General features: G+C 39.4%; 1 protein-coding gene across 1 annotated transcript; it reads left to right on the forward strand.

Moving 5' to 3' along the window:
* The first annotated feature begins 1,974 nt into the window (after window positions 1-1,974).
* On the forward strand, window positions 1,975-18,729 carry TDO2 (tryptophan 2,3-dioxygenase). Its single transcript, XM_010852516.1, has 12 exons — window positions 1,975-2,180; window positions 2,406-2,511; window positions 4,397-4,487; window positions 6,924-6,994; window positions 8,029-8,156; window positions 9,464-9,650; window positions 10,924-11,031; window positions 13,879-13,990; window positions 14,560-14,617; window positions 15,885-15,964; window positions 16,789-16,879; window positions 18,190-18,729. Exons 1-12 carry the CDS (start codon window positions 2,146-2,148, stop codon window positions 18,341-18,343), a joined length of 1,221 nt encoding a protein of 406 aa, XP_010850818.1. The 5' UTR covers window positions 1,975-2,145; the 3' UTR covers window positions 18,344-18,729.
* The last annotated feature ends 3,006 nt before the right edge of the window (window positions 18,730-21,735 follow it).

Here is a 21,735-nt window from a genome sequence, read left to right on the forward strand (position 1 = left end):
GACTGTAAACAATCGTATGCATAGCTGCAGGAGTCCGGGTAAACTTGTCAGGCGAGTTAGAGAGCCATCTGAGGGGTTTGGATTTAAACACTCCTAATTGCCCAGGAACTTTATTAATTGGAGCTGTAAGTTAACTCTTTGACAGAGAGAGAGAGAGATGGTGGTAGGGGACAGCCCCCAGTAAAGTCAGAGGTGAGAGCACAAAGCAATAAAGTAGGCAGACTCTGGTTTTTTGGGGGAAAATGCTCGAGAATATCCGGGGGGACTCCTGAGGCTCGATCCCGCCTTTGCGTATGCCGAGCCTCCTTCCTCATGACCTTTGTCACGAGTGGAATGCCTCACCGGCTCCCCGCAATCAAGATTGCTGGGACAAATATCAAAAACCTCAGATATTCAGATGACACCACCCTTATGGCAGAAAGTCAAGAGGAACTAAAGAGCCTCTTGATGAAAGTGAAAGAGGAGAGTGAAAAAGTTGGCTTAAAGCTCAACATTCAGAAAACTAAGATCATGGCATCTGGTCCCATCATGGCAAATAGATGGGGGAACAGGGGAAACAGTGGAAACAGTGTCAGACTTTATTTTGGGGGGCTCCAAAATCACTGCAGATGGTGATTGCAGCCATGAAATTAAAAGACGCTTCCTCCTTGGAAGGAAAGTTATGACCAACCTACATAGCGTATTCCAAAGTAGAGACATTACTTTGTCAACAAAGGTCCATCTAGTCAAGGCTATAGTTTTTCCAGTGGTCATGTATGGATGTGAAAGTTGGACTGTGAAGAAAACTGAGTGCTGAAGAATTGATGATTTTGAACTGTGGTGTTGGAGAAGATTCTTGAGAGTCCCTTGGACTGCAAGGAGATCCAGCCAGTACATCTTAAAGGAGATCAGTCCTGGGTGTTCTTAGGAAGGAATGATGCTAAAGCTGAAACTCCAGTCCTTTGGCCACCTCATGCGAGGAGTTGACTCATTGGAAAAGACTCTGATGTTGGGAGGGATTGGGGGCAGGAGGAGAAGGGGATGACAGAGGATGAGATGGCTGGATGGCATCACTGACTCCATGGATGTGAGTCTGAGTGAACTCCAGGAGTTGGCTATGGACAGGGAGGCCTTGTGTGCTGCAGTTCATGGGGTCACAAAGAGTCGGACTGAACTGAGTGACTGAGCGACTGGACTGAACTGAAATGAGGGCTAAGACTGGAAATGAGGCTTTTGACCTCTAATGACTCTGGGGAATTAGACATAAGCTGACCATTGAGATAAATAGGAAAAGCCATATCTGTGTGGTTCTTTGTGCACTGCAGTGGTGGATAGGGAGGATGGAGTCTCTGCTCTGGCTCCATGGACCTCAAAGCAACAGTTAGAACTTAGGCCAATCAGTAATATTTTGTAGAAAGAATACTTTCTCATGGACATGCTTTGGAACTCAAGTTATGTTATTACTGTTTTAAAATTATCTGCAGACATAGTGGGTTGACTCCCAGTGCCCTGTAGTCAGTATGCCCAAGTGTCAGTAAATTAATAATGTGCATTTAAGTTCTAATACAGTAAGCAGCATGACTGCTGCTAATTATTAAATGAGATTTAGACCAGGAAAACTTTGAAGAGGGGCTGAAATTGGGGTTTAAGTGTGAATCCTGCCTCTGTTGAATAATGAGTTTCTCCAGAGACACTCAAGGTCCGTCTTTGGCTTTGGAGTTGTAAAAATATCCAAATCTAAGACCAAGAGAATAAATACTTGTTTTTTAACAAGCTCATTCTCTTATACATTCTAACACTATGCAAATGTGTTCTTGGAATAGAATAGTTAAATCTTCGGGTTTTTAAACTTTGCCTCTCATCGATTTATTTACTGCTTGTTATTTTGGATATGAAAGCAGAACTTAGCAAGTCAAATACTGTTGGCAGAATACTCAGGTCTATAGCAAACAAACTGCCCGAAACATAAATCCACACTACAGTCTGCCAAAGTTCAGCTTCTGTACCAACTGAAACAGAAGTCGCACTAGGAGATGCAAAGGGGCTGATTGGCTGGGGCAGGGTGGGCAGGGTACATAAAAGGTAGCTGTGGACCATCTGGGGAGGTCAGCCTCATCATCCAGCTACAGTTAGAGCTCTGGGCTGCCCTGACAGTGTATCTTCACCATGAGTGGGTGCCCCTTTTTAGGAAAGAGCTTTGGGTGAGTATTTACCTCTATCCTGAGTATGGTTAAGCTCTTAGGAAGGTCAGATAGGAAAAGTAATTTCAGAATTTCAAGAGCAAAGGTGAAAACTGTCAGCCTTCTTCCACTGTTTAATCATCTACTTTGAAAAGTTAGGAATAAGAGAATTCTCGTCGCTCCTGTTATTCGGTACTGTGCTTTCTCAAGCTCTATTTTTTCCCCTTTTACTTCTTTCACCTGCAGATATGCTTTTAAACCACTCTCTGCACAAGGCAGTGAAGAAGACAAATCACAGGCCGGTGTGAACAGAGCCAGTAAAGGAGGACTTATCTATGGGAACTACCTGCAAGTAAGTGGCAGGGTCCTTACAAGAATTATCTTTCATTTTTGGGCCTTAAACTCAGTTACATGACATTTTCATGTTTGGGGATTGTTTTGTGTTTGTTTTTGCAGTTGGGCTTCCCTGGTAGCTCAGCTGGTAAAGAATCTGCCTGCAATGCAGTAGACCCTGGTTGGTAGCTCAGCTGGTAAAGAATCTGCCTGCAATGCAGTAGACCCTGGTTTGATTCCTGAGTCAGGCAGATCCCCTAGAGAAGGGATAGGCTCCCCACTCCAGTATTCTTGGGCTTCCCTGGTGGCTCAGCTGGTTAAGAATCTGCCTGCAATGTGGGAGACCTGGGTTTGATCCCTCTGTTGGGAAGAGCCCCTGGAGAAGGGAACGACTACCCACTCCAGTATTCTTGCTTGGAGAATTTCATGGACCGTATAGTCCATGGGGTCGTAAAGATTCTCAGTCACCCAATAGTTTTATGGATCTAAAGATATCTCTTTTTATACAAATGTATGCTTTTTTGAGCATATATTTTTATTAGAAAATTCTAAGACTTGAATGTAAAGATTCACCTGCCCAACAAACGTACAATAATGGCAGAGAAAGCGTAGATAACTGGCTGTTATCTACGTAGATAGATAACGTAGATAGAAAGCGTAGATAACGACCTGTTCACGTGAGACCTGGTTACTAGATCCCAGCCTAGAATTGCAAATGTAGCCAGACAATTTCTATTTTAAATTCTTTATTGTAAAGTGGAAATGTTGAAGGCATATGTTTAGATGAAAGAAGGGTGTTAAAAAGAATTATTTTATCTTTTTTTTTTTTTTTTTGCCACTTGGCATGTGGGAACTTAGTTCCCTGACCAGGGGTTGAACCCTCACCTCTTGCAGGGGAAGCATGGAGTCCCAACCACTGGACCACTAGGGAAATTGCTGGAGATTATTTTTAAGATGTGAAATGATTAGAATCCTTGATGACTTTGTTGATGGGTTTCTAAGGATGAGCTGATAGGCAATGTTAAGACCTTCTTAGAACTGACTCTTTAGAAGAATAAAAGAACAGCAGACACATAGTAGGCTAAGCAAGTTATAGAGCTTTTATGGCACTGGCTTCAAGAGATGGAAGGGATGTGATTTCTCAGTGAGGGTAATAGTATGTATTAGTAAAAATTCCTGGGCTTCCCCAGTGGCACAGTGATAAAGAATCCACCTGCCAATGCAGGAGACTCTAGAGACTCAGGTTCGAACCCTGGGTTGGAAAGATCCTTTGGAGGAGGGCATGGGAAACCACTCCAGTATTCTTGCCTGGAGAATCCCACGGACAGAGGAGCCTGGTGGGCTACAGTCCATTTGGTGGCAAAGAGTCAGACATGACAGCACACACACATACACAGATATAATTTCTTCTGAAAAGAATAAAACTCATAAATTCAACTCACTCCTTGTGAAGAGACATTAATTGTTTAAAAGAAAGTAGATTGGTTCCTGAGTATTTGGGAGTTTTTTTTTTTATAGTATCATATTCTATTTATTAAAGTTGGTAAAAATCAAGTTTTGCAATTTCAATATCAGTCTTTTTGTAATCTTTTTTTCCAGTTTTACTGAGATATAATTGACATACAACTTCACATAAGTTTAAGGTGCCCACATGTTGATTTGATTACACTTACATATGGCATAGTGATTACTACCCGAGCATTAACTAATGCCTGCATCATGTCACATAATCACCTTTCTTGGTTTTTTTTTTTTTTTTGTGGTAAGAACACTTAAGATCTAGTATATGGTGCATTGTCATTAACTACAATCACTATGGTGTACATTAGATCCTAACTGTAACTTATTCATCATGTAAATAGAAGTTTCTACAAAATCAGTTTTTCTATTTTTTTTGTTTGAAGTTGGAAAAAGTTTTGAATGCACAGGAGCTTCAAAGTGAAATGAAAGGAAATAAAATCCACGATGAACATCTTTTTATCATAACTCATCAAGGTAAGTCACACACAGGGTTGAACAGTAACTATTCATAGTAGTTTCCCATTAGTAATGGGGAGAGTTACAATGCTTTTAACTGTAGAATGGTGGAAGAGTAAAGGATCACATTTGCTAGGGTGCTTGCAAAGACTTTGCTATCAGATAAATTATCATAGGTCCTCCTTCTGGGATTTACTACAGTCTTCTTTCTGTTACCTCACTACTTATCAGGTAGGACTTTGTCCTTAATCCAAAGAGACTTTTTATCTCTTGGAATTCACAAAGAATCTGAAAGTTAAGATGTCACTACTTGTCAACTCAGAGCTATTTTCAAGAAATAGATCACTCACATTTACTGTAACTGTACATGTCCTACAGAAATTTGGTACTAAACAGGAATATAAATTTTATCTAAAATGTGTATTCATTCTCTCCAGACTTCTAACTTCTGGGTAGTGGTTTTTTAACGTAGGAGTCCATGACTTTGGAAGTTGAGGAAGTCTCAGAACTCTTTGACTTGTGTGAAAGATTTCACAAATATGTGTCTTACAGAAGTCTGTTACCCCAAAACATTCAGATTTACTCTAAATACTTTGTATCTAATACTGTCCTCTGGTTGATCATGGCTCCGTCTCTCATGCTGATCAGCGCTGCATTTCTAGATGTTTCTTTGTCTTATCCATTCTTTCTGTCCTTCAAATGATTGTTTTCTTCACTGACTGGCTAATATAACCAACTCCTTTGAGGAAAAAAAAAAAAAAGGAAAATAATTGGCTTAATGTGTTACTTCTTCTGTTTTTTATGGTGACATTCTGTTGGTGGCTTATACCAAGACAAAATCAATGAGGGCAGAATGACAGCAGGTGAGCATACATCTAGAATCAGAAATCTATTTCGAATCCCATCTCTACCATTAAAGATGATGCAACCTCAGTCTGGTTTCTGGACTAGTAATTCTCTTCATTTCCCCATCTGTACAATGGGAAGAATGATTACATCTTCTCATTCACAGAGCTCCTGTGAGGATGACATGAGATAAGGTGTGTTACACATTTAGTTCAAGGTACAGCATGCAGTGAGCTCATAGTAAATGGTAGCTTGCATCATTTGATGGAGAAACTTTCCTTCCATTAGAACACAAGGTAAGCAGGTCATGGGACCTGCTACCCAGAGTTAAACTTGAAAAATTGATAAATAAACTGATCAAAAAATATTTGATTTGCTCTTTTTGTCTAAAGATGGAAATTAGATTTCTAAAGTCTCCTTAGCTCTAATTTAAAGGTATAATTTTATTCCTTTCATTAGTACAGAAGCACAGCCTTTGCCCAAACAGAATGCATGAGCAATCATTAAAATGATTCATTTCCATGTTCCCCTAATGACTACATTTGCTATTTAATTTATCTATTTATAAAATAAATACCCAGTGTGTATCTTATCTCAAACATTATGCCAGGAGCTGAGGGAAACTGATGAATATGACAGAGTTTCAGCCTGTTCATAACTTGTCCTCCCTGTAAAGTCTTCGGCTAAGTCGTTTCAGTCGTGTCTGACTCTGTGCGACCCCATAGATGGCAGCCCACCAGGCTCCCCCATCCCTGGGATTCTCCAGGCAAGAACACTGGAGTGGGTTGCCATTTCTTTCTCCAAAGCATGAAAGTGAAAAGTGAAAGGGAAGTCGCTCAGTCGTATCTGACTCTTAGTGACCCCATGGACGGCGGCCTACCAGGCTCCCCCGTCCATGGGATTTTTCAAGCAGGAGTACTGGAGTGGGGTGCCATTGCCTTCTCCGCTGTAAAATCTAAATCTCTAGAAACAAACATGTCATCATACTCATTAGGTTGCGCGCATGATTCTTAGTCGCTCAGTGGCGTCCAACTTTTGCAACCTTATGGACTGTAGCCCACCAGGCTCCTCTGTCCATGAGATTATCCAGGCAAGAATATTGGAATGGGTAGCCAGTTCCTTCTCCACAGAAACTTCCCGACCCAGGGATCGAACCCTTATTGCAGGGATCAAACTTCTGTATTGTAGGCAGATTCTTTTCTGTCTGAGCCACCAGGGAAGCCCATTCATTACGTTAATGAATTATTAATATCTCACTTTATAGATATTCAGTATTACTTCTGCTTCTCCACACACCTCCAGCTTCCACATGGGAAGATAAGATTATTTGCTGTATCCCAAAAAGACATTTACAGTATTTAGTTGAAAGAAATCAGTTCAAAAATAACATAAACCATATAGATAACATACCTGACATATTAAAACATTCATTAAAAGGAGGCTATTTTAACTTGATCACTAATACTTGTTTGTTAGCATAGCATAGGGCTATGTTGGCATTTATAGACTTTTAAGTTACATTTTTATTTCTCTTTCAATGTGTTAGCCTTGTCTTTCATATAATTATGGTCAAAAGGCTCCCGACTGATGATGATCTTCTCCTTGCAGCTTATGAACTCTGGTTTAAGCAGATCCTGTGGGAATTAGATTCTGTTCGTGAGATCTTTCAGAATGGCCATGTGAGTTGCTATGTCACAGTATTCCTTTCATACTTTTCTTTGAGAGTGTAGAAAATATTATTAATGCGAAAAGTTTAACACCAAATGGTGGAATTAGTATTTAAGGGGGAAAAAAGTTTCTAGTGTAGAGAGTTTGGTCATGTTCTTCCAGTGTAATTATCACCATGCCCTTGCTTTAAGATGCCTTTCAAATTTTATTTTCAAGTCCTTTGTTTAGAAATCAATTTTTTTCCCTGCAAAAAGTTGTTACAAATGACAGTGGATTGCCAGGACAGCTAATGTAGATTCTTTAATCAATAGCTACCAGAATTGTATTTCTAATGAATGTTTGCTATGAGAAGATAGGAGCAATGATGGGGGAGGTGACACAGGAGGAGAGGTGGAGATGGGGAAAGAGAATAGACAAGATGAGGAGGATGAGCCAGAAGAGGATGAGGAGGAACAGAGTGGGAGGAGGGAGAGTCAGAATCCTGGTGATGTTCCCTCAGTCTCCCTCCCAGCCCACTTCTTGCACACGTACCTTCCTCCATCCTTGGAGGACACAGGACACAGTCTTGTGTTTTCCAGCTCAGAGCCCGTGTGCCAAGGGGGCTGGGAAGGAGAGAACATCCATCCTCTGTGAACATCATCCCCATCCATTTCCATGGCAACTCCTGCCCTTGAGACAGAACAGAGGAACCCAAGTGTCTGCTTAATTCTTACCCACAAGTTTCCACGTTCTCCTAAACTTTATTCCTCAGAGCAAAACTAAGAGAGACATTTGCTTTGAAATCAGTGGGAGTTGTGTTCCAGAATTTACTTAAATTGTCCTTCCATAGAATTTTTCTAGTTTTAAAGAAAAAAAAAAAAGATTTGAATGTTGCAGACACTTCTTGCAAACAATTCAGAGTTGCCATTAGTTTAGCATCTACCTAAGGCACATTTTAATGCAAATGTTCCTCTTTAAAGTAGAGATAACATCCACAGGAGTGCATTGTTTAGTGTCTCCCAGAATTGAGGATTGATTACTCAGTGTCTTGTCTCCTAACACCCAGGTGAGGGATGAGAGGAACATGCTGAAGGTGATCACCCGAATGCACCGAGTGGTGGTGATCCTCAAACTCTTGGTCCAGCAGTTTTCCGTCCTGGAGACCATGACAGCCTTGGACTTTAATGACTTCAGGTGCGCGCGCGGCTTTGCCAGCATACAGGGGTTACCCTTCCCTTCTGATGGGCTGGAGAGAACGTGCCTGCTGTTTTGCGTGGCGTTAAGGAGTCAGTCTTGCTGACAGTCTGTCACTGTGAGCACTTGGGAGCCGTCATCCCGAAGCATTTGAGTAGCTATTGAAAATATTTCATCTCTTCCTTTCACATATGAACATAACAGGATCCATTAAATTCAATTCATCATGTGTACCCTAGTTTTATCCCAAAAGGATTTTAGACAGCTTAGCAAAATGGCTTAAAAGGCTGATATAATACACATTCTAAATTTAAATGATTAAAAACCAAAAATACAAGAGAAATAGGAATGATATGTAAAGAAGCATGTAACCAAAACTGACAGTATAAATTATGGATTGAACTATAAATTTTATTTTTTATGTGTTTTAAATTTTTATTTTATATTAGAGTACAGTTGATTAACAATGTTGTGTTAGTTTCAGGTGTTCAGCAAAGTGATTCAGTTATACATGTACATGTATCTATTCTTTTTCAGATTCTTTTCCCACGTAGGTTATTATGGAATGTTTAGCAGTCAAACTATAACTTTTATAAGAAAACTTTTTCATAACTAAGATTTGAGAAGAAATTTTAAGAGCATGGGGTGCAGAAGCAGTATCCTCTACATGGTTGGTAATCAAATGAAAAGAAGTAGAATTCCTTTTTAGTATATACTTAACAAATTGAAGTCTTAGTACCAGTTATAGGGAGAACATTTATAGGGATGTGAGGGTTGTGCCTGGTGGGAGTAATCACATTTTGTGATGCCCTGTTTTGTGCTAGGCAACATTCCATTCATTTCACTTGTGGAGTCTCACAGTGCTGAACTTTGAGAATTGAACTTTAAGGAGAAACTGAAGAAAATTTACAAAGGAACTTTTAGCACTACTGAATAAGAAGTATTGCTCAATGTTCATCTGTCTTTACCTTAGGAAAAAACTTAGTATACACACATGCATGTACGTCTATGCATGTGTGCACACATGTGAACGCACATACACAGATATAAACACACATTGGTACACTAGGACCCTTCACAAACTATACAAACATCGGCCTGCAGAGAGGATGATGGCTAGGAGCTCGTTGTCCTGATTGGATCAAGTCCAAGTCATGGGTTCAGCCCTGGGCTGTTGTGTGTCTGTGCCTGGTGACACCTGCAGAGTCACATGACCACCGCCTCCCCCCTCCCCAAGAAGGCAGTGTTACAGTGATTTACAATGCGCACCTTCCCCTGCTCTTCTCTCCCGGGACCTGTTCTCAAAGAGAGTACCTATCCCCGGCGTCCGGCTTCCAGAGTCTGCAGTTCCGCCTGTTAGAAAACAAGATAGGGGTTCTGCAGAGCTTGAGGGTCCCTTACAACAGAAGACACTACCGTGACAACTTCAGAGGGAAAGACAACGAGCTTCTGCTGAAGTCCGAGCAAGAAAGGACGCTTCTGCAGCTGGTTGAGGTGCGTGCGCAGACGTAACGTTTCGCTCAGCACGTGTAGTTCACTGAGCTTCTTCGAGATCCGGACTTCAAAACTCCTGTCGAAATTGGGGTGCATTTGTTGTAAATAAGAGAAGAATGAACTTATAAAAATACTTCAACTGGTAAATTCCACTAATTAAAGTATTAAGAATTCTCTTGAGAACTTCAGAGATATTTCTATAGTCAATGATATGTTAACATTTAATAACCTCTATATCTTATTAAAACAATCCTTTTAAACATTGCTGCTAAGCAACTAGCATTGGGTTAGCTGATTTTTAAACTGAGTATGGTTATTTATTTAATGAGCTTTACTTTAAAATATTCCATAATTGAAAAGTTCCACAAGTTGAGTATGTTTCTTAACTAAACTACATCACTAAGGTTCATCACTAAAGTTCTGTCCTTCAGGATTTCCCCCAGTCATATCTAGTTCTCTGTGGGTCTGTACATGGTCCTGAGGAATTATTAGTTTCTGCGCAAGAAAATTATTAAATAGGATTGTACAGTCTTGACTTCTTGGACAAAGGCTTTTACTTTGCAAATTAAACTTTTATTTTAGCAAATTATGCTCTGCTCACTAATCCCCTGGGCATTATAAATACAGATTTAGGTTAATAAACTATTAATGCCACTTAATGGCTATAGAAAAAGAATCACAAAGTTAAATTCAAAACCAAGAATAAGCTATATGAGAGCTCATAGAGATGCATGGACTCGTTTTTATTTCTAGATTAAAAATCCTGTGGAATCTGGAAATAATTGAGTAGCTAGCTGATTTCAATGTTGCTAAGTACACAGTGTTCTTGCATTTAGATCAAATCAAATTATATATGATATGATTCCTTCAGCTCCTAAGACATAAACTATTTTGAGAATAAACCAGTATACCTCATTAAAACAACATATACATATGTTCATAGATCTATAGAACAAAACTGGAATATCTGTAATAATTTGTTAATAGAAAGTAAATTTTTAATATGATTGCCTTCTAGATTAGGAGAAAAAAACACTGCTGTTTTATAAATGAAGAAATTGAAGGGGAGAGGGGATATAGCTCAGTGGTAGAGCATTTGACTGCAGATATTGAAAGGAAAGAGAAACGTTTACATACAAAAAGATTAATGATGTACTGACATTTTCCTCAAAACCAGGAAAATTTTATATTTCAAGTTCACAAATGTTTGTTACAAAACATTTGACATATTTTAAATTTTACAATGTATTCACTTGAAAAATATTTACTTCAGGCATGGCTGGAAAGAACCCCAGGTTTAGAGCCGCATGGATTTAACTTCTGGGGAAAGCTTGAAAAGAACATTGTCAAAGGTTTGGAAGAAGAATTCACAAAGATTCAGGTATTTGTGAAACCATAAGTAAACATAAGTTTACTATAGGAGAAGTTTTGGGAATTTTATTTTAATTTTATTTTCTCTTAGTCTTTCATTTTCCTTATATTCTTTTGCTTTTACACGTGCATCTGCTTGGAATATATTACACAAGTGATTTAATTTTATTGATGCATAATAAAAAATAAGTGAAGAAGTTTATTGTAGGCAAGATTTTGAGGAGATGAGACTAATAGAGATTTTTCATTTTTATTGAAAGTTTCATGTTATGATTGCTTCTAGACAGAAGTGGGCTCACAAAGGACCAGTCAACCAATACATTAAGTCACGTAACTTCCCCTTCACTCATGTATGCTGAGTTCCTCCTATTGGCTGAGTTCTTCCTCAGACCATGGCAAACTTCCCTCAGTTAAAACAATACTGTTGATTCCTCAGTTTCTCTCATGTTATGGGCCCTCATCCTTTCTTCATGACCAAATTTTTGGAAGAGTTGTTTCAATTCTACATCTTGAGAGGCTATGTGCACCGTGCAGTGTTGTCACAGTCACGGGTCAAATTCCCCTTCCCTTCTTGGTGACCCTGTAACATACCCTTCTGCTACCTGGTTCATTTGCTTCCCTCCCTTCATGGGCAAAATGTAAAATATGAGTATTTACCTCATAGAGATATTGTGAACGTTACATTGGATTCATATTTGCAGGGTATTTAGAACAGCAGTGAGTGTAATTATTTCTTTTTCTCCATCTAATTCTCACCGTGGTTCAGTCTGCCTTCCTGTTGTTCACAAGTGACCCCCGTATGTAAATCCAATGGCCGTTTTATCTTCATTTTATTTCATTTCCTACTGGCTTTAATACTAATCACTACCTACACTTTCTTGAACATTCTCCCCACCCAACCCCGCTCCGCCATGGTTTTGGTATCAACATTTTGTTCTCACCTAGCTTTCTGACCCTTACTTCTCCAGCTCTTTCATGGGTTCATGTTTCTTTCTGAAACCAGTAACTGATGGAGATTCACAATGCATGGGCTCAGGTCCCTTGTATCCTCTTTTTCCTCTTCCACCAGGTGAACTCATTTATACCTGCTGCTGCAGCATCTGCTTAGACACCAGTAATTCTCAACTGTTTATGTCTAACTTATTTGGCTCTTTGAATTTCATAATCCATTCTCCTTTCCCAGATAACTCTTTCCCAGTATTCAGGTCTTGTTTCAAGGAAAACTTCAGCAGGAGGGTCTTTATTGAACTCTCTGCTACTATAAGTTGTGATGGTATGACATTGCTCCTTTACTTCACTGCCCGTGGTTGCAATTATTTAAAATTCTTTTTCAAAAAATTGAGGTATAGTTGTCTTACAATGTTGTATTAGTTTCTGCTATAAAACAAAGTGAATCAGCCATATGTATACATACATGCCCTCTGTCTTGAGACTCCAGCCTCCCCATCCCACCCCTCTAAGTCATCACAGAGCACCAATCTGAGCTCCCTGTGCTATACAGCAGCTGCCCACTAGCTATCTATTTTATAGTAGTGTATATATAGGGCTTCCCAGGTGACACCGTGGTGAAGAATCCACCTGCCACTGCAGGAGATGCAAGAGCAGTGGGTTTGATCCCTGGGTCAGGAAGATTCCCTGGAGGAGAAAATGGCAACCCACTCCAGTATTCTTGCCTGGAAAATCCCATGGACAGAGGCTACAGTCCATGGGGTCACAAAAGAGTCAGACATGACTGAGCGACTGAACACAAACATGCATAGTATATATATAATCCCAATCTCCCAATTTATCTCACTCTTTTGCCCTCTGTTTCCAACCCTCCATGTCCACACATTTGTTCTCTACATATTCATCTCTATTCCTGCCCTGCACTGTTTATAACAGCAAAGATCTGGCAACAACCTAAATGTCTGTCAACAGAAGAATGGATGAAGATGCGGTACATTTATAAAATAGAGTATTACTCAGCCATAAAAAATGAACGCAATTAGGTCATTTGTAGAGAAGTGGATGCACCTAGAGTCTGTCATACAGAGTGAAGTAAGTCAGAAAGAGGAAAAATAAAGTATGTTGATGCATATATGTGGAGAAATGGTTCAGATGAACCTAGTTGTATGGTTGTAATTTAACAAGTTTTCAGTGTTTTAGTCCCACCAGATAGAGATCAGGGGACTCGGTTTTTGCTCACAATTTTTTCTCTATCACTAGCCTGACATTTACTGAATAAATGAATAGTCCATTGGCCATAGAAGGCACACACATTCTGACCACATGATATGCTTGATCTGGTAAATGGAAGTCAGCTGGAGTAACTGATTTTTGCTCCAAGTAATTGAATTCTAAGTAGAGCATGTGTTGAAGGCAGGAAAATGCAAATTTCCTTAAACAAATCAATAAATATCAAGTGAATAAAAATATAACAGTGAAAAATATCTAAGGAATTGTATTTATAGAATATTGCTCTGAAGATAGAATTTCAGTAGAATTAGTAGTTTCTCTGACTAGGAATTCTTAACTTTTCCTAACTGGAATTAATTTACTCCCTGTATTAAATAATTGTCTAAAATAAGACATTATTGACCCCTCATAGTCACTCCAGTTTTGCCCGAATTCATTTATCATGACATTTATGAAAAGAGTATTTGAGTTTAACAAATCATTTAAACTTAAACAAAAGGGTAGAACCAGTGGGCATGAGGCCTCCCTAATTTTCCAAGCTTATAGTCTTAGATGATACACTGCATATCCTAGGGGACACCTTTTCTGCACCTGGGCTAGTCTATTTCTCACAAGCAGTATTTTCTAAAATAAGAATTTATTTTCTTTTGGGAATATTAATGCAGCTTTTCTCCCAAAGGCTAAGGAAGAGTCAGAGGAAAAGGAGGAACAAATGGCTGAATTTCAGAAGCAGAAAGAGGTATTACTGTCCTTATTTGATGAGAAACGTCATGAGCATCTCCTTAGTAAAGGTAGGCATTTCTATTCAGAGGATCCTTTCCCTGGAACATAAGACTGTGAGCTCAAAATACCAAACCCTACTTCGGGGGGATAAAATGGACATTGATATTTCCATTCATAGAAGTAAGGAATTTTAAAATTTATCTTGCAAGTTATCTTTATCAATTTTTTCTTTTTTTGAAAGTGAAAAATATATTTAACTAACTTTATAATTCTATAATTTAGTTGCATTATTTTCAAAGAGATATTCATAAATGATACAGGAACTAAATATTTAGAGGGGAAAAGCTCACGTCCTTTTGTCTGTGGCTGTTTATTGCATGATTTCTGTCTATTTAAAAGTTTTGAGAATTTAAAGTGTGTGTGTATATACATGTATGTATTATTTTGTTTTTTAAAATCTAATACTAAAATAATGTTTTAAATGATAGTTTTCCAAATTCAAGTTAAGGGATTAAATATTTAACTAACATTCACATTATTTTCTAAAAACATGAACAATTACTTAAGGTGATGATGCCAAATTAACATGAGTGCCTTAAATTACCTATTAAATTAAAACTTGTTCCATGTCTTGCAGGAGAAAGACGGCTATCGTACAAAGCACTTCAGGGGGCCTTGATGATATATTTTTACAGGTAAAAACAAATCAAAAGAAGAGAATTTGAAGCAAAAAATTGAGGAGTAGATATAGATAATGTATCAAGTATAAAGCTTATACATTGCTTTAAAAACTAATTAGTTTAAAAACTAATCATAGTTTTTAAAAAGTCATTTAGATTTGGGGGAAAGCTTAGAAAATAATTGTGAAGTTTCATGAGGTTTTTCTTTATTTTAAATAGTAAGAGTCCAATGTTATCCCTGTCACGGGTTAAACACAGACACACACACACACACACACGCACACACACACACGCACACACACACACACAAGTTAATCAAATATCCTTTTCATTAAATTCTGTGACATTGTGTCCTAAGGACCCGAAGTTGAATCTGTCTCAGAATCTTAGCCATGAAATAGGTTCTGTCATTTAACGACATTGTTATTCCTGTTTTATAAAATGAAAAAGAATGAAGTAGAAGCACCATATAAATTGCTGTGCTCTTTGCTCTGCAATTTCAAGTCTAATTGTTGTCACCGCCCACCATGTCTGAGGCCCATCTGTGTTTCATAAATTGAATGTGTCAGAGCAAAAGATGCCACGTTGGTATAAAGCAAAAAAAAAAAAAATCTATGTTTACTGCGTGTCTTACTTGAATTCATTTAGTTTTTTAATCCTCTTTCACCTATTTTTCAGAATAGCAGCAGCATAAAAAACAGTTTTGACTGTTTTCCTCAATTCTTAGTGAATATATGCCATTCAAGCTTATGTATCCTCTGCAGAAAATACACCGAGTTGACGAAAACTGAAAAATATATATATAAGTAAAATTACATAGATATAAATTAAAAAATATATAAATATACATATATAATTTTATTTTGTGTATATATTTATTTAATATATATTTATTATGTATATATGTATTAGAGGAAACTTTAACAGGCAGTCTTTGTTTTCACAGTTTAATATCCTTGCCTGGAAGAAGTAGCTAGCTATTATTGGCTAGAAAACCTTAGATGTTGTCTGTGTCTGCCTTTTATGAGAATGGGGGTGAGGTGTGACTCTGGTTATTTTATGTACTTCAAGAAATGTTCTAGAATCTTTAAACACACACTGAAAGATGAATTGTGTTATCCCCTAAGCCTGGGAGAGTTATCTAAGCTGTCACAGCTCCCCAGAGGCAAAGGGGATGTTGGTTTGGGGCCCAAGAGATTGTAGAGTATGTGTTCTTTCTGACACACTGGACTTGGCTGGACATGTTTATGGTCCAGATGATGATGGTGGTTTTGTTCCCTAGGGAAGAGCCCAGGTTCCAGGTCCCTTTCCAGCTGCTGACTTTCCTCATGGATGTGGACTCACTCATGACCAAGTGGAGATGTAAGCCCTTCCCCCCAACCTGACCCACAACCCTGCTCCCCTTCAAGCCCCCAATACCCCTCTGCCCTCCATTTGTGTGTGTGTGTGTGTGCTGGGGGGGATGGGCTAGTTTGTGAAAAAACAGCTCAGAAATTTCTCTGAGGGCCACCCACCCAGTGCACATGGCAGGCAGTTTTCAGGGCTCATATGTCCTCTGGGGGCCCAGGAAAATGTTGTGTTTGATCAGCAGGAAGAAAAGTGGTCACTCAGTCGTGTCTGACTCTTTGCGATCCCATGGACTATAGTCTACCATGTTCCTCAGTCCATGGAATTTTCAAGAGGACTGGAGTGGGTTGCCATTCCTTCTCCAGGGGATCTTCCCAACCCAGGGATCGAACCCGGGTCTCCCGCATTGCAGGCAGACGCTTTACCGTCTGAGCCACCAGGAATCATCAGAAGGAAAAAGTAAACTTTAGGTCAAAGAAAATGTTTTAATTTATAATAGTAATGTATTCATCTTTGTGTCAATACAACTTGAAAATATAATGTCAGTAGTTTTGTTTTAATGGAGGAAGGGCCCCATGAAGGCGGTAGGAACAAGGGCTCATAAAAGTCACAGTGTGCCCACACCCCCCGCCCTGGCATCCAAGAGCTAATCCTAGGGAAGAATGGATGCACCGCGCAGCCTGGACCAGGCGGAGCACCAGGCAACCTCCCCTTGTGCCGCATAGGCTCACAGGCGAACCTCCCGTATGGAATGATAAAGGGGAGCCTTTTTTCAGAGGCAGTAATCGTTCCGACCCCTCTGCCTCAGCGCCCTGGAGCTAATGTGTGTGTTCACCTAGATAACCACGTGTGCCTGGTGCACAGGATGCTCGGCAGCAAGGCGGGCACTGGCGGGTCCTCTGGGTACCAGTACCTGCGCTCCACCGTGAGGTAAGCCGGCGTCACCTTCACCTCCGCGGGGCCACCAGCACCTGTTTGAACACGGAGATGTGCTTTATCTAGGCAAGTCACTTACACTTGCTCCTGTCTGAACTGCTGGCAACACATTTATCCTTAAATTAAGGAATTCCTACAGGAGCTTTTGGAGATCATTGTAAACATCCTTATTTCTGGAAGGTCATCAATTGGATCCTGGGATGAGATTGGACACGGTACCAATATTTGCATCACCTGTGAGGGAGGGAACCAAGTTAACCCAAGGAGAAGTGTTTTCAACTCAGGGCACAGCAGAGTGACCCGGAAATTCTTTGTAATTCACCTATTTTCATCCCTAATCTTATCACCTGATTGACTAAATTATAAAATGCACAGTTTCAGTTTTCATTATTTTTATACATCTTCATTTTCCCAAGAATAAAAGTTAGATTGAATGATTCTAAAAATTTATTAGTTTGAATTTTTATAATCATTACACATTTTCTCCTTTCCTGGAAATAAATTCTGTGAGCATGAAACCATAAATGATCACAGAAAATGAGCACACCCGTCAGTGGCGATGGGAATAGTGAACGCAAACCACCTTCCTAGTGTGTCACTTTCTCATTAAATCATCACAAAGGCCTGGTGAGAGGAAGGGATTGTGGTTTTTATTTGATGAAGTTGGAAACCAAAACACTAAGCTTTGGACAGCTTGACCAAGGTCACATGAGTTGCAAATGACAGCAAAATATGAACCCAAATTTGATTTTAAAGACAAATGTTCTTCTGCAGGTGAAATGCAAGTGAAAATAGTTGGCTAACAAACATAAAAGCAATTTTAAAGTGAAAACCACTCTTATAGACATTTATTATATAATCTAAGATGGTGTTTCAATATATCAATACACTCATGTCTGTTACTTGGCAGCTACTTTACAGGTGAGAAATATTTTCCAATGAACAACTGGGAATTTTATTTGCTTTCAATTTATTATTTTGCATCCCACCCTTTAAAAATCAGAAATAGGAACACATCTTTATCTTCATGAAAGTAGCATGACAGTAATAACTCTAGGTTTTGTTCTGGCCCAGTCTGGTCTGGATCGCTGAAACATGTAATATTGTTTTATGGACATAAATTTTGGATATGGAATAAAAATGAAGCAATCTTAATACTAACACTACTTGATATATACAACACATAACATATATAATATGATAGAATATAGAAATTTATTTATGGCAAAATATCATTATTTGAAACTTTAAAAAATCTTTTGTATCAATAATTCTAAAACATCTATATATATGTGTTTTTCCAGTGACAGGTACAAAGTATTTGTAGATTTATTTAATCTCTCAACATATCTGGTTCCCCGACACTGGATTCCGAAGATGAACCCAGTCATTCATAAGTTCCTTTACACGGCTGAATACTGTGACAGCTCTTACTTCAGCAGTGATGAATCAGATTAAAATCATCTGCAAAAATCTATGAATTTGCTTTCTCAGTCTGCATTTAAAATTTTTTCTATGAATTTTCATGACTATACAGAGTCCTAATGTAATACATGTACTTACATATATATACATATATAAAACATATAGTACTGTAGCACTGATTCAAACCTAGAAATAATTTTATCACCTCATGTTTGTGATAACAGACTAAACATTAAGATAAGAAATTCAGTTAAATTATAACATTGTACATAGTGTATTTTCCTGTTAAAAACAATGTCCTAGTACTTATCTTAATGTAGCCATGTAATGCAATGGTTATCTCATTTCAAACATTGTAAGCTTGTAAACTTCAGCTGTTTCAAATATTTTATGGAATAAAATGTGTCATTCTGTACAAAGAGGTGTTCAGTCAAACATTTTGCAAGTATTAAGATTGTTTGTTGACATATATTGTTTTGGAAACATTGATTGCATCTGTCAGGACTCTTGGTGACCAAGGACAGAAATCTATCTGAAACTTAACGGGGTTCACTGGGCAGTTACTCCAGGAGATCCTGTATGTGACAAAAGCTTGGGAAGCTTGGAGCCCCCAGGGATGGATGTGGGCCCTGGAGACCTCAGTTCTTGGCACCTGGGGGAACCCTGTCTCATCTCTCTTTCTCAGTAGGGTTGCCCTTGCTCTTCCCTGTTGTGGACCAGTTCTGTCCTCAGGCTGCATCCATGCTTCAGCACCTCTAGACTCTCAGAGGGAAAAGTGCTCTTCCCAGCCCCAAGGCTCATGGTCTGGGAGGCAGAGCACACCCTAAGGCATGGCAGAATTGAGGTGACCATAGGTATTCTTTCCAGAAGACAGGAGACACATAAACTAAGAAATGACCAAGTTCATTTGTCATGAAAAGTGTGAGACCCAGAGTTTAGATCAGACAGGAGTTCCTTTCTTCTCTTTCTAGCATGGCCTGGCAATACTTAGTGGAATGTCTATTATGAAAATATTATAAAAAATTTTGGGATGTAGAATAACCTTGACCTCGGGTGATCATCTCTGTAAGAAGCAGGTTCTTGGTGGAACTGAACTATTCTTTGGTCTCAATTGCAACTTTTTCTTATAAGAATCATACTGCCTAGTTTATCTCTAAATTACATATAATTGCTTTTGCCTATATGTGTGTGTGTATACATATGTAGTACCTGATGGTGGTTAAGCTGAAAAATCCAAAGACAAATAGCATGGTGGCCGGTGGTAGTCCCTTAAGTTTGACAGTAAATGCATCTATTAATTACCTATTTTGATATAACAAGGTTAATCCCTAGTTTCCTATCTGTTTAATGGGGATAAAGTTTACAATTTTTGCTTTTTCTCATGAAGTAATGAAGAAATATGTTAGTGGATGTTCTGTCACCAAGATGCCTTGGAAGTTTGAAATAAATGTTATTTGTCAAGACTTATTCTTTTAATAAGTAATCTTATTTAATTATTTTTATCTTGTTTCTTGGTGTGCTAGGTTATACAGCTGTAAGGGTTTTTTTCAAATGATGTATCACTAATTCTTATGTAAATGTCAAAACCACTTATGTACCATGTGTGTGTACTCAGTCGTGTCCGACTCTGTGCGACACCACAGACTGAACCCCGCCAGCCTCCTCTGTTCACGGAATTTTCCAGGCAAGGACACTGGAGTAGGTTGCCATTTCCTACTCCAAAACCACTTATAATGCCCCATTTAAACTTGATTCTAGTGTCTAAATTGCACTTTTAATAATTCTTAAATAAATCATGAAATCAAGGCTGCCCAATTTAGTATTCACTCTGAGATCCCAGTGAAATCACATCCAGGAACATCTTGATGTTTTTCATTATGACTTCTACTAAATACATGATGATTTCACTGCTCTGCTCTGGGCCTCACTGGGTGAATGCCCAGCAGCTTGTAAGAGCTGGACCACAGCATACACCCACATGGAATAGCAGCTGGTGAGGCTGAGAAGCCAGTGAAAGAGTTAAAGCTTAGGCAGGCAGTCCAAGGCCCTTAAAGGAGGAGGTGAACAGTCTTGCTCATGCTGTCCTTAAGCCTTGTGCAACAATGTATCTTGCCTGAGATACATATTTAGGTCTGGAACTAAGATCACACAGCACAGTGTCTTACTCATGGAAATGCTTTTCTTAGGCTCTATGTTAATGATTATAATTGTAACAGATCTTGCCTGGGAACCTGTTTCTCAAGACTTGTACCCCTGATTGCACAGCAACAGTGTATCTTGCCTGGAGGCACTGCAGGGAACCCTTCTCCCTGGCTAATCTTGTGCCTAAATTATCCCAGGATGTATGCCTTGGCAAAGGGTCTGGTGAACTCTTGCAACCTTGAGGTATTCTTTTTATGTATTCTCAGCAACCCACTCCAGTGTTCTTGCCTGGAGAATCCCAGGGACAGGGGAGCCTGGTGGCTGCCGTCTATGGGATCACACAGAGTCGGACATGACTGAAGTCACTTAGCAGCAGCAGCAGCAGCAGGTAGTTGAAAAGTATATAAGGTCCTGCTTAAACTAGTGAGGCAGGTACTCTCCTGCCCCCTTCCAATGCCTCTTGCTGGAAGCTTTCTTTATCCCAGTTCAGTTCAGTTCAGTCACTCAGTCGTGTCCGACTCTTGGCGACCCCATGAATCGCAGCACGCCAGGCCTCCCTGTCCACCACCAACTCCTGGAGTTCACTCAGACTCACAAATCTACACAAAGCTCTGAGTGACTGAGACTGTCTTTGGTTCCAGAGTTAAATCTTCTCCATCGGAGACCATGAATCCAGCAGCACCATTTACTGTGAGCTATCAACAGGAAGTGGCTTCTTTGGGAAATCTCTTTTAAAAGAGTTGATGTGTGATCTTTCAGGCATGAAGAGACCCTTAAAAGGCTAAAACGGGGGCAGGTGGGGGATAGTGGTGGTGGTGAAATAACATGATTGTGGTGTCTTTTAGAACTGTCAACCCAGGAACACAGAGTAGATGGATTAGCATCCCGTCCACCACAAACAACTGGGGGGACTGATGAAACGGTTTCCCATCCTCAGGTGATTCCTGGTCTGGGGACCACACGTGAGAAGCCTTGGATTAAAGGACACGGACTTAGTGGGTCAACTCCTGGGCAGTGGGGGTGAGAGATGCTGAAGAATATGCACTGAGGGAAGGATGGAGAGAGGAGATGGAGAAGTGGCAGGTGATCAGGTGATGGATCAGGTACAGCCGAACTGGTAGAACACTCAAGATTTCCCTCAATTTCATTGATTTGGTCAATATATAATGCTCATGATGTTACCAAAAACAGAGACTCTAAGAGGTGTGGGGAGTTTTTTTGTTTGTGTTTTTTTTTTTCTCGAAGGAGGGACAGGAGATGGTTTGCAGACATTGCAGTTAAGG

The sequence above is a fragment of the Bison bison genome, unplaced genomic scaffold (assembly GCF_000754665.1).
Source record: "Bison bison bison isolate TAMUID 2011002044 unplaced genomic scaffold, Bison_UMD1.0 scf7180017864312, whole genome shotgun sequence".
Taxonomy (NCBI): Eukaryota; Metazoa; Chordata; class Mammalia; order Artiodactyla; family Bovidae; genus Bison; species Bison bison.